The following is a 12336-nucleotide window of genomic DNA, read 5'->3' as shown; positions in this document are numbered from 1 at the left end:
AGATATCTCCCTGAGAGAGAGAGGGGACTGAGAGACACCAGTCAGTGTACAGATATCTCCCTGAGAGAGAGGGGGGACTGAGAGACACCAGTCAGTGTACAGATATCTCCCTGAGAGAGAGAGAGGGGACTGAGAGACACCAGTCAGTGTACAGATATCTCCCTGAGGGAGAGAGAGGGGACGGAGAGACACCAGTCAGTGTACAGATATCTCCCTGAGAGAGAGGGGGGACTGAGAGACACCAGTCAGTGTACAGATATCTCCCTGAGGGAGAGAGAGGGGACGGAGAGACACCAGTCAGTGTACAGATATCTCCCTGAGAGGGGGGACTGAGAGACACCAGTCAGTGTACAGATATCTCCCTGAGAGAGAGGGGACTGAGAGACACCAGTCAGTGTACAGATATCTCCCTGAGAGAGGGGACTGAGAGACACCAGTCAGTGTACAGATATCTCCCTGAGAGAGAGGGGGGACTGAGAGACACCAGTCAGTGTACAGATATCTCCCCGAGAGAGAGGGGGGACTGAGAGACCCCAGTCAGTGTACAGATATCTCCCTGAGAGAGAGGGGACTGAGAGACACTAGTCAGTGTACAGATATCTTCCTGAGAGAGGGGACTGAGAGACACCAGTCAGTGTACAGATATCTCCCTGAGAGAGAGAGGGGGGACTGAGAGACACCAGTCAGTGTACAGATATCACCCTGAGAGAGGGGACTGAGAGACACCAGTCAGTGTACAGATATCACCCTGAAGAGGGGACTGAGAGACACCAGTCAGTGTACAGATATCTCCCTGAGAGAGTGGGGGGGGGACTGAGAGACACCAGTCAGTGTACAGATATCTCCCTGAGAGAGAGGGGGACTGAGAGACACCAGTCAGTGTACAGATATCTCCCTGAGAGAGAGGGGACTGAGAGACACCAGTCAGTGTACAGATATCTCCCTGCGAGAGAGAGAGAGGACTGAGAGACACCAGTCAGTATACAGATATCTCCCTGAGAGAGGGGGACTGAGAGACCCCAGTCAGTGTACAGATATCTCCCTGAGAGAGAGAGGGGACTGAGAGACACCAGTCAGTGTACAGATATCTCCCTGAGAGAGGGGGGACTGAGAGACACCAGTCAGTGTACAGATATCTCCCTGAGAGGGAGGGGGGACTGAGAGACACCAGTCAGTGTACAGATATCTCCCTGAGAGAGAGAGGGGACTGAGAGACACCAGTCAGTGTACAGATATCTCCCTGAGAGAGAGAGGGGACTGAGAGACACCAGTCAATGTACAGATATCTCCCTGAGAGAGAGAGAGAGGGGGGACTGAGAGACACCAGTCAGTGTACAGATATCTCCCTGAGAGAGAGGGGACTGAGAGACACCAGTCAGTGTACAGATATCTCCCTGAGAGAGAGAGAGAGGGGACTGAGAGACACCAGTCAGTGTACAGATATCTCCCTGAGAGAGAGAGAGGGGACTGGGAGACCCCAGTCAGTGTACAGATATCTCTCTGAGAGAGAGAGAGGGACTGAGAGACACCAGTCAGTGTACAGATATCACCCTGAGAGAGAGAGAGGGGACTGAGAGACACCAGTCAGTGTACAGATATCTCCCTGAGAGAGAGGGGACTGAGAGACCCCCGTCAGTGTACAGATATCTCTCTGAGAGAGAGAGGGGACTGAGAGACACCAGTCAGTGTACAGATATCTCCCTGAGAGAGAGAGAGGGGACTGAGACACCAGTCAGTGTACAGATATCTCCCTGAGAGAGAGAGAGGGGACTGAGAGACACCAGTCAGTGTACAGATATCTCCCTGAGGGAGAGAGAGGGGACGGAGAGACACCAGTCAGTGTACAGATATCTCCCTGAGAGAGAGGGGGGACTGAGAGACCCCAGTCAGTGTACAGATATCTCCCTGAGAGAGGGGGACTGAGAGACACCAGTCAGTGTACAGATATCTCCCTGAGAGGGGGGACTGAGAGACACCAGTCAGTGTACAGATATCTCCCTGAGAGAGAGAGAGAGGACTGAGAGACACCAGTCAGTGTACAGATATCTCCCTGAGGGAGAGAGGGGACTGAGAGACACCAGTCAGTGTACAGATATCTCCCTGAGAGAGAGAGGGGACTGAGAGACACCAGTCAGTGTACAGATATCTCCCTGAGAGAGGGGACTGAGAGACACCAGTCAGTGTACAGATATCTCCCTGAGAGAGAGAGGGGACTGAGAGACACCAGTCAGTGTACAGATATCTCCCTGAGAGAGGGGACTGAGAGACACCAGTCAGTGTACAGATATCTCCCTGAGAGAGAGAGGGGGGACTGAGAGACACCAGTCAGTGTACAGATATCTCCCTGAGAGAGAGAGAGGGGACTGAGAGACACCAGTCAGTGTACAGATATCTCCCTGAGAGAGAGGGGGGACTGAGAGACCCCAGTCAGTGTACAGATATCTCCCTGAGAGAGAGGGGACTGAGAGACACCAGTCAGTGTACAGATATCTCCCTGAGAGAGAGGGGACGGAGAGACACCAGTCAGTGTACAGATATCTCCCTGAGAGAGAGAGGGGGGACTGAGAGACACCAGTCAGTGTACAGATATCTCCCTGAGAGAGAGGGGACGGAGAGACACCAGTCAGTGTACAGATATCTCCCTGAGAGAGAGAGGGGGGTCTGAGAGACCCCAGTCAGTGGCGGGTGTTGCCCGGTGAGATGCAGCGCCTCCCCCTGGTCACTCACCTGGGTGATACAAGCCCCGGCGAATGCCACAATGACCGCGACCACGTTGACGGTGAGTTGGAATTGCAGGAACTTGGCAATGCTGTCGTACACATTCCGGCCCCACTTCACAGCTTTGACAATGCTGGAGAAATTATCATCGATCAGGATAATATCCGAGGCTTCCTTTGCCACATCGGTTCCCGCGATTCCCTGGAATTCCCAGAACCAACACAGTCAGCAGCTCCCTCTACACTGTCCCCCCCCCACTCCCAGGGACAGGGAGGTTAGATACAGAGTAAAGCTCCCTCTACACTGTCCCCCGCCCCCAGGGACAGGGGAGTTAGATACAGAGTAAAGCTTCCTCTACACTGTCCCCCCACACCCAGGGACAGGGGGTTAGATACAGAGTAAAGCTTCCTCTACACTGTCCATCCACTCCAAGGGACAGGGGTTTAGATACAGAGTAAAGCTTACTCTACACTGTTCCCCCCCACTCCCAGGGACAGGGGGTTAGATACAGAGTAAAGCTCCCTCTACACTGTCCCCCACTCCCAGGGACAGGGGGTTTAGATACAGAGTAAAGCTCCCTCTACACTGTCCCCCACTCCCAGGGACAGGGGGTTAGATACAGAGTAAAGTTCACTCTACACTGTCCCCCCTACTCCCAGGGACAGGGGATAGGCTACAGAGTAAAGCTTCCTCTACACTGTACCCCCTCACTCCCAGGGACCGGAGGTTAGATACAGAGTAAAGCTCTCTCTACACTGTTCCCCACTCCCAGGGACAGGGGGTTAGATACAGAGTAAAGCTCCCTCTATACTGTCCCCCCCACTCCCAGGGACGGGGGGGTTAGATACAGAGTAAAACTCGCTCTACACTGTCCCCCACTCTCAGGGACAGCGGGTTAGATACAGAGTAAAGCTCCCTCTACACTGTCCCCATCACACACTCCCACAAGGACAGACAGTGTGAGACAGGTCAGTGCTGAGGGAGCAGGGGCTGTGGGAGGGTCAGTGCTGAGGGAGGGTCAGTGCTGTGGGAGGGTCAGTGCTGAGGGAGGGTCAGTGCTGAGGGAGTGGGTGCTGTGGGAGGGTCAGTGCTGAGGGAGTGGGCGCTGTGGGAGGGTCAGTGCTGAGGGAGTGGGGGCTGTGGGAGGGTCAGTGCTGAGGGAGTGGGCGCTGTGGGAGGGTCAGTGCTGAGGGAGTGGGGGCTGTGGGAGGGTCAGTGCTGAGGGAGTGGGTGCTGTGGGAGGGTCAGTGCTGAGGGAGTGGGGGCTGTGGGAGGGTCAGTGCTGAGGGAGGGTCAGTGCTGAGGGAGTGGGTGCTGAGGGAGGGTCAGTGCTGAGGGAGTGGGGGCTGTGGGAGGGTCAGTGCTGAGGGAGGGTCAGTGCTGAGGGAGTGGGTGCTGTGGGAGGGTCAGTGCTGAGGGAGAGGGTGCTGTGGGAGGGTCAGCGCTGAGGGAGGGTCAGTGCTGAGGGAGTGGGTGCTGTGGGAGGGTCAGTGCTGAGGGAGAGGGTGCTGTGGGAGGGTCAGTGCTGAGGGAGTGGGGGCTGTGGGAGGGTCAGTGCTGAGGGAGGGTCAGTGCTGAGGGAGTGGGGGCTGAGGGAGGGTCAGTGCTGAGGGAGTGGGTGCTGTGGAGGGTCAGTGCTGAGGGAGTGGGTGTGCTGGGATGGTCGTTGAGGTCAGCGCTGAGGAGGGTCAGTGCTGAGGGAGTGGGTGCTGTGGGAGGGTCAGTGCTGAGGGAGTGGGGGCTGTGGGAGGGTCAGTGCTGAGGGAGTGGGGGCTGTGGGAGGGTCAGTGCTGAGGGAGGGTCAGTGCTGAGGGAGTGGGTGCTGAGGGAGGGTCAGTGCTGAGGGAGTGGGGGCTGTGGAGGGTCAGTGCTAAGGGGGTGGGGGCTGTGGGAGGGTCAGTGCTAAGGGGGTGGGGGGCTGTGGGAGGGTCAGTGTTGAGGGAGTGGGTGCTGTGGGAGGGTCAGTGCTGAGGGGGTGGGTGCTGTGGGACGTCCCTTTAGCCCCAGAGCCCTTACCATCGCGAATCCCACATCTGCTCTCTTCAATGCCGGCCCGTCATTGGTTCCATCCCCAGTCACTGCAACAACTTGTCTCTGTTTGTACAAGGTGCTGTCGATGATTCCTGCAGAGGGGTGGGGGGGAGGGCGGGGGTGGCGGGGGGGCAAGGTGGTTTGGGGGTTGTTGGGGGGGCGGGGGGGGGGAGTGGAGAAGAAGAAACACACTCGATACTGGACCCTGGCACTGCCCGCTGCCTATCTGCGACAACACTCTGCCCCAATCCTGCCTGTTCCTCCCAGAATGCACCCTGTTCCCGCCCCCTGCCCTCCCCTCTCGGTGCCTGCTCCTCACCCCCATTCCCCCCCACCCCCTCGCCAACATCCCCTGTCGCCCACCCCCACCCTCGGCCCGGCCTGAACGTGCCTTGGCTCTGACACCAGGCCATCCCCTAGACCAACGCTCGGTGTCATCTCCACACAGAGTGGGGGGGCGCTCCCTGTGGTCCCCCGGGGAAGGGGGCAACACTGAAGGGTTTGTCATTTGGAGGAATCCAGGAGACTGTGCCCTGTTTTTGGACAGCGCTCCCGATTGGTCAAAAGGACATCACCTGGGGTCACACCCACACAAAGACTCGAGATACTGAGTCCTACCCCTGGTATCGAACCCCTCGATTCCCCCTTCCTGATTAAACCCCTCGGCCTGGAATATAACCCCTCGATTCCCCCTTCCTGATTAAACCCCTCAGCCTGGAATATAACCCCTCGATTCGCCCTTCCTGATTAAACCCCTCAGCCTGGAATATAACCCCTCGATTCCCCTTCCTGATTAAACCCCTCAGCCTGTAATATAACCCCTCGATTCCCCTTCCTGATTAAACCCCTCAGCCTGGAATATAACCCCTCGATTCCCTTCCTGATTAAACCCCTCAGCCTGTAATATAACCCCTCGATTCCCCTTCCTGATTAAACCCCTCAGCCTGGAATATAACCCCTCGTTTCCCCTTCCTGATTAAACCCCTCAGCCTGGAATATAACCCCTCGATTCCCCCTTCCTGATTAAACCCCTCAGCCTGGAATATAACCCCTCGATTCCCCCTTCCTGATTAACCCCTCAGCCAGGAATACCACCCCTTGATTCCCCTTTCCCAATCCCCCCTCTCCCCCATTTCTCCTGGCGTTCCCAAGAACTCTCTCCCCTCACCAGCTACCGTGACGCGAGTTGGGGTGGGGGGGGGGGTGGGGGTGAGAGAGGAGGGGTCAGTCTTGGAGCAGCCAGAAAGCAGGGGAGGGTTGGGTCTTCGGGGGGGTGAGGGGGAAGGGGGGAGGTGGGGGGGTGAGAGGGTGTAGGGTGCCCTTACCTTTCACAAGAACATACTTGTCATTGGGTGAGGAGCGAGCCAGTACCCTCAACCTGGGCCAGACCTTGTCCAGCCGTTCCTGGTCGATCTGCAGAGGTCGGTTGTAGGGGGTGGAGGAAACAGCAGGAGGCGCTGTTAGGCCAGGGAGCTCGTCAGGACCCGATGCAAGAAAACCAATATCGGAACCCGATTTCCCGGTGGGGAGACAGGGGGGGCGGTTCCCGTCGATGGGGGTGGTGGGGGGAGGGGGGGGGGGGGGGGGAATTAATGGGACCGGGGGACGGAAGGGAGAGGGCGGTTTGGTGTTGCCAGTGTCAGGGGGCTGTTGGGCTCGTTCAGACGTTGCCAACCACCAGTGGAGGAGGGGACAGAGATAGGGAGGGGGTGTAGGGGATGGAGGAGGGGACGGGGATAGGGAGGGGGTTGTAGGGGGCTGGAGGAGGGGGACGGAGATAGGGAGGGGGGTGTAGGGGCTGGAGGAGGGGGACGGAGATAGGGAGGGGGTGTAGGGGCTGGAGGAGGGGGACGGAGATAGGGAGGGGGTGTAGGGGCTGGAGGAGGGGACAGGGATAGGGAGGGGGTGTAGGGGGAGGGGACGGGGATAGGGAGGGGGTGTGTAGGGGGCTGGAGGAGGGGACGGAGATAGGGAGGGGGTGTAGGGGGAGGGAGGAGGGGACGGAGATAGGGAGGGGGTGTAGGGGCTGCAGGAGGGGTCGGAGATAGGGAGGGGGTGTAGGGGGGCTGGAGGAGGGGGACGGAGATAGGGAGGGGGGTGTAGGGGCTGGAGGAGGGTGACGGGGATAGGGAGGGGGTGTAGGGGGCTGGAGGAGGGGACGGGGATAGGGAGGGGGTGTAGGGGGCTGGAGGAGGGGACGGAGATAGGGAGGGGGTGTAGGGGGGCTGGAGGAGGGGGACGGGGATAGGGAGGGGGTGTAGGGGCTGGAGGAGGGGACGGGGATAGGGAGGGGGGTGTAGGTGCTGGAGGAGGGGACGGAGATAGGGAGGGGGTGTAGCGGGCTGGAGGAGGGGACGGAGATAGGGAGGGGGTGTAGGGGGGAGGGAGGAGGGGACGGAGATAGGGAGGGGGTGTAGGGGCTGCAGGAGGGGGTCGGAGATAGGAGGGGGGTGTAGGGGGCTGGAGGAGGGGACGGGGATAGGGAGGGGGTGTAGGGGGCTGGAGGAGGGGACGGAGATAGGGAGGGGGGTGTAGGGGCTGGAGGAGGGGACGGAGATAGGGAGGGGGTGTAGGGGGGCTGGAGGAGGGGACGGAGATAGGGAGGGGGGTGTAGGGGCTGGAGGAGGGGACGGGGATAGGGAGGGGGTGGAGGGGGGCTGGAGGAGGGGATGGGAGATAGGGAGGAGGGGGTGTAGGGGCTGGAGGAGGGGACGGAGATAGGGAGGGGGTGTAGGTGCTGGAGGAGGGGGACGGAGATAGGGAGGGGGTGTAGGGGCTGGAGGAGGGGACGGGGATAGGGAGGGGGTGGTGTAGGTGCTGGAGGAGGGGACGGAGATAGGGAGGGGGTGTAGGGGGCTGGAGGAGGGGGACGGAGATAGGGAGGGGGTGTAGGGGCTGGAGGAGAGGACGGGGATAGGGAGAGGGGTGTAGGGGGCTTGGAGGAGGGAACGGAGATAGGGAGGGGGTGTAGGTGCTGGAGGAGGGGACGGAGATAGGGAGGGGGTGTGTAGCGGGCTGGAGGAGGGGACGGAGATAGGGAGGGGGTGTAGGGGGAGGGAGGAGGGGACGGAGATAGGGAGGGGGTGTAGGGGCTGCAGGAGGGGTCGGAGATAGGGAGGGGGTGTAGGGGGCTGGAGGAGGGGGACGGAGATAGGGAGGGGGTGTAGGGGCTGGAGGAGGGGACGGAGATAGGGAGGGGGTGTAGGGGGCTGGAGGAGGGGACGGAGATAGGGAGGGGGGTGTAGGGGCTGGAGGAGGGGACGGGGATAGGGAGGGGGTGGAGGGGGCTGGAGGGAGGGGATGGAGATAGGGAGGGGGTGTAGGGGCTGGAGGAGGGGGACGGAGATAGGGAGGGGGTGTAGGTGCTGGAGGAGGGGACGGAGATAGGGAGGGGGTGTAGGGGCTGGAGGAGGGGACGGGGATAGGGAGGGGGTGTAGGTGCTGGAGGAGGGGACGGAGATAGGGAGGGGGTGTAGGGGGCTGGAGGAGGGGGACGGAGATAGGGAGGGGGTGTAGGGGCTGGAGGAGAGGACGGGGATAGGGAGGGGGGTGTAGGGGGCTGGAGGAGGGAACGGAGATAGGGAGGGGGTGTAGGTGCTGGAGGAGGGGACGGAGATAGGGAGGGGGTGTAGCGGGCTGGAGGAGGGGGACGGAGATAGGGAGGGGGTTGTAGAGGGGAGGGAGGAGGGGACGGGAGATAGGGAGGGGGGTGTAGGGGCTGCAGGAGGGGTCGGAGATAGGGAGGGGGTGTAGGGGGCTGGAGGAGGGGACGGGGATAGGGAGGGGTGGTGTAGGGGGGCTGAGAGGAGGGGACGGAGATAGGGAGGGGGTGTAGGGGCTGGAGGAGGGGACGGAGATAGGGAGGGGGTGTAGGGGCTGGAGGAGGGGACGGGGATAGGGAGGGGGGTTGTAGGGGGCTGGAGGAGGGGACGGAGATAGGGGAGGGGGGTGTAGGGGGCTGGAGGAGGGGACGGGGATAGGGAGGGGGTGTCGGGGGAGGGAGGAGGGGACGGAGATAGGGAGGGGGTGTCGGGGGGAGGGAGGAGGGGACGGAGATAGGGAGGGGGGTGTATGGGGCTGGAGGAGGGGACGGAGATAGGGAGTTGGTGTAGGGGGCCCCTATGGGAAGGCATCTGGTTGAATTCGGGCGCGGGTGCGGGAGTCGCGGTGTTGTCAGACGGTTTGGGGCCGGGGAAGGGGTCCCGCAGACTCATGCCGTCGTACTCCCATCCCCTCACCACCGCCCCACGCCAACGCAGCGTCCCGGCCTACTCACTTCGCCGTATTCATTCCGAATCCGTGCGTTAAATTCCTTGCCCTCCAGGCAGAGGAAATCGTCGCCAGGCTGGATGATGCCACACTTGCAGGCGATGGCCCTGGCCGTGTGGATGTTGTCCCCCGTCACCATCCTGACGGTGATGCCCGCTTGCTGGCAGCACAGGATGGCTTCCGGCACCTGGCAGAGGGAGTAGGAAGGAGGGAGTCACGTACAGGGCACATACTGCGAACATCGAGGGCGGGGGGGTGGGGGGTGGGGTAGAGATCCATCAGATTGGCCTATCTCTTACCCACGTCCCGCACGGCAACCTTCCCCCTCTCCCTCTACCCCTGTCTCCCCCCTCTGGGTCTTTATCCCGTTCCCCCTCTATCCCCGTCTCTGGGTCTTTATCCCGTTCCCCCTCTATCCCCGTCTCTGGTTCTTTATCCCGTTCCCCCTCTATCCCCGTCTCCCCCTCTTGGTCTCTATCCCGTTCCCCCTCTATCCCCGTCTCTGGGTCTTTATCCCGTTCCCCCTCTATCCCCGTCTCTGGGTCTTTATCCCGTTCCCCCTCTATCCCCGTCTCCCTCTCTGGGTCTTTATCCCATTCCCCCTCTATCCCCGTCTCCCCCCTCTGGGTCTTTATCCCGTTCCCCCTCTATCCCTATCTCCCCCTCTGGGTCTTTATCCCGTTCCCCCTCTATCCCCGTCTCTGGGTCTTTATCCCGTTCCCCCTCTATCCCCGTCTCTGGTTCTTTATCCCGTTCCCCCTCTATCCCCGTCTCTGGGTCTCTATCCCATTCCCCCTCTATCCCCGTCTCTGGGTCTTTATCCCGTTTCCCCCTCTATCCCCGTCTCTGGGTCTTTATCCCGTTCCCCCTCTATCCCCGTCTCTGGGTCTTTATCCTGTTCCCCCTCTATCCCCGTCTCTGGGTCTTTATCCCGTTCCCCCTATATCCCCGTCTCCCCCTCTGGGTCTTTATCCCGTTCCCCCTCTATCCCTGTCTCCCCCTCTGGGTCTTTATCCCGTTCCCCCCCCTATCCCCGTCTCTGGGTCTTTATCCCGTTCCCCCTCTATCCCCCGTCTCCCCCTCTGGGTCTTTATCCCGTTCCCCCTCTATCCCCGTCTCTGGGTCTTTATCCCATTCCCTCTCTATCCCCGTCTCCCCCTCTGGGTCTTTATCCCATTCCCCCTCTATCCCCGTCTCTGGGTCTTTATCCCGTTCCCCCTCTGTCCCCGTCTCTGGGTCTTTATCCCGTTCCCCCTCTATCCCCGTCTCTGGGTCTTTATCCCGTTCCCCCTCTATCCCCGTCTCTGGGTCTTTATCCCGTTCCCCCTCTATCCCTGTCCCAGGGTCTTTATCCCGTTCCCCCTCTATCCCCATCTCTGGGTCTTTATCTCGTTCCCCCTCTATCCCCGTCTCTTGGTCTTTATCCCGTTCCCCCCTCTATCCCCGTCTCTGGGTCTTTATCTCGTTCCCCCTCTATCCCCGTCTCTTGGTCTTTATCCCGTTCCCCCTCTATCCCCATCTCTGGGTCTTTATCTCGTTCCCCCTCTATCCCCGTCTCTTGGTCTTTATCCCGTTCCCCCCTCTATCCCCGTCTCTGGGTCTTTATCTCGTTCCCCCTCTATCCCCGTCTCCCCCTCTGGGTCTTTATCCCGTTCCCCCTCTATCCCCGTCTCTTGGTCTTTATCACATTCCCCCCTCTATCCCCGTCTCTGGGTCTTTATCCCGTTCCCCCTCTATCCCTGTCTCCCCCTCTGGGTCTTTATCCCGTTCCCCCTCTATCCCCGTCTCTCCCTCTGGGTCTTTATCCCGTTCCCCCTCTATCCCCGTCTCTGGGTCTTTATCCCGTTCCCCCTCTATCCCCGTCTCTGGGTCTTTATCCCGTTCCCCCTCTATCCCCGTCTCTGGTTCTTTATCCCGTTCCCCCTCTATCCCTGTCTCCCCCTCTGGGTCTTTATCCCGTTCCCCCTCTATCCCCCGTCTCTGGTTCTTTATCCCGTTCCCCCTCTATCCCCCGTCTCTGGGTCTTTATCCCGTTCCCCCTCTATCCCCGTCTCTGGGTCTTTATCCCGTTCCCCCTCTATCCCCGTCTCTGGGTCTTTATCCCGTTCCCCCTCTATCCCCGTCTCTGGGTCTTTATCCCGTTCCCCCTCTATCCCCGTCTCTGGGTCTTTATCCCGTTCCCCCTCTATCCCCGTCTCTGGTTCTTTATCCCGTTCCCCCTCTATCCCTGTCTCCCCCTCTGGGTCTTTATCCCGTTCCCCCTCTATCCCCGTCTCTGGTTCTTTATCCCGTTCCCCCCTCTATCCCTGTCTCCCCCTCTGGGTCTTTATCCTGTTCCCCCTCTATCCCCGTCTCTCCCTCTGGGTCTTTATCCCCGTTCCCCCTCTATCCCCGTCTCTGGGTCTTTATCCCGTTCCCCCTCTATCCCCGTCTCTGGGTCTTTATCCCGTTCCCCCTCTATCCCCGTCTCTGGGTCTTTATCCCGTTCCCCCTCTATCCCCGTCTCTGGGTCTTTATCCCGTTCCCCCTCTATCCCCGTCTCTGGGTCTTTATCCCGTTCCCCCTCTATCCCCGTCTCCCCCCTCTGGGGAGGGGGTGTTGTGGGGAGGGGGATGGGGTGACGGGGGAGGGGGACGGTGTTGAAGACGTTGAGCAGGCAGTGCAGCGGCCTACCTCAGGGCGAACGGGGTCCTCGATGCCCACCACGCACAGACACACCATGTCGGCCATGATCTCCCTCTCATTGGTCCACTCAGGCTCCGGCTCCGCCTCCAGGTCGCGGTACGCCACGCAGATGGTCCTCAGGCCGTCCGACGCCATTGGCCCGATGGTGGTCCTCATGAGCTCCGCCCACTCCTTCTCGCCGAAGGGCTGCGATTGGCCGAGAGCGTCCACAATCCAGGAGCATCTGAAACCGTGAAGGCCAGGGGGAGCCCCGTGTGAACAGCAATCCAATCCCAGCTCCCTCTACACTGTCCCCCCACTCCCAGGGACAGCGGTTTAGATACAGAGTAAAGCTCCCTCTACACTGTCCCCCCACTCCAGGGACAGGGGGTTAGATACAGAGTAAAGCTGCCTCTACACTGTCCCCCCCACTCCCAGGGACAGGGGGTTAGATACAGAGTAAAGCTCCCTCTACACCGTCCCCCCCACTCCCAGGGACAGGGGGTTAGATACAGAGTAAAGCTGCCTCTACACTGTCCCCCACTCCCAGGGACAGGGGGTTAGATACAGAGTAAAGCTCCCTCTACACCGTCCCCCCACTCCAGGACAGGGGGTTAGATACAGAGTAAAGCTCCCTCTACACTGTCCCCCCAC

General features: G+C 60.3%; 2 protein-coding genes across 3 annotated transcripts in view; one reads left to right on the top strand and one right to left on the bottom strand.

Annotated features, from left to right (window-relative positions):
• LOC140470112 (plasma membrane calcium-transporting ATPase 2-like) overlaps positions 1-11922 on the bottom strand; it is a 42555-nt gene extending 30633 nt beyond the window's left edge. The window contains exons 1-5 of the mRNA XM_072566556.1: positions 11692-11922; positions 9026-9205; positions 6075-6162; positions 4735-4841; positions 2728-2919 (exon numbers count right to left, since the gene is read on the bottom strand). Coding sequence (XP_072422657.1) covers positions 2728-2919; positions 4735-4841; positions 6075-6162; positions 9026-9205; positions 11692-11859 — 735 coding nt within the window. The 5' untranslated portion in view covers positions 11860-11922. The remainder of the gene's footprint in view (positions 1-2727; positions 2920-4734; positions 4842-6074; positions 6163-9025; positions 9206-11691) is intronic.
• Positions 1-12336, top strand: part of LOC140470119 (histone-lysine N-methyltransferase SETDB1-like) — a 556598-nt gene that overhangs the window by 240616 nt on the left and 303646 nt on the right. The window lies entirely within an intron of this gene.

This window comes from Chiloscyllium punctatum, chromosome 50 (assembly GCF_047496795.1).
Source record: "Chiloscyllium punctatum isolate Juve2018m chromosome 50, sChiPun1.3, whole genome shotgun sequence".
NCBI classification, from domain to species: Eukaryota; Metazoa; Chordata; class Chondrichthyes; order Orectolobiformes; family Hemiscylliidae; genus Chiloscyllium; species Chiloscyllium punctatum.
This window is presented reverse-complemented; position numbering and strand designations above follow the sequence as displayed.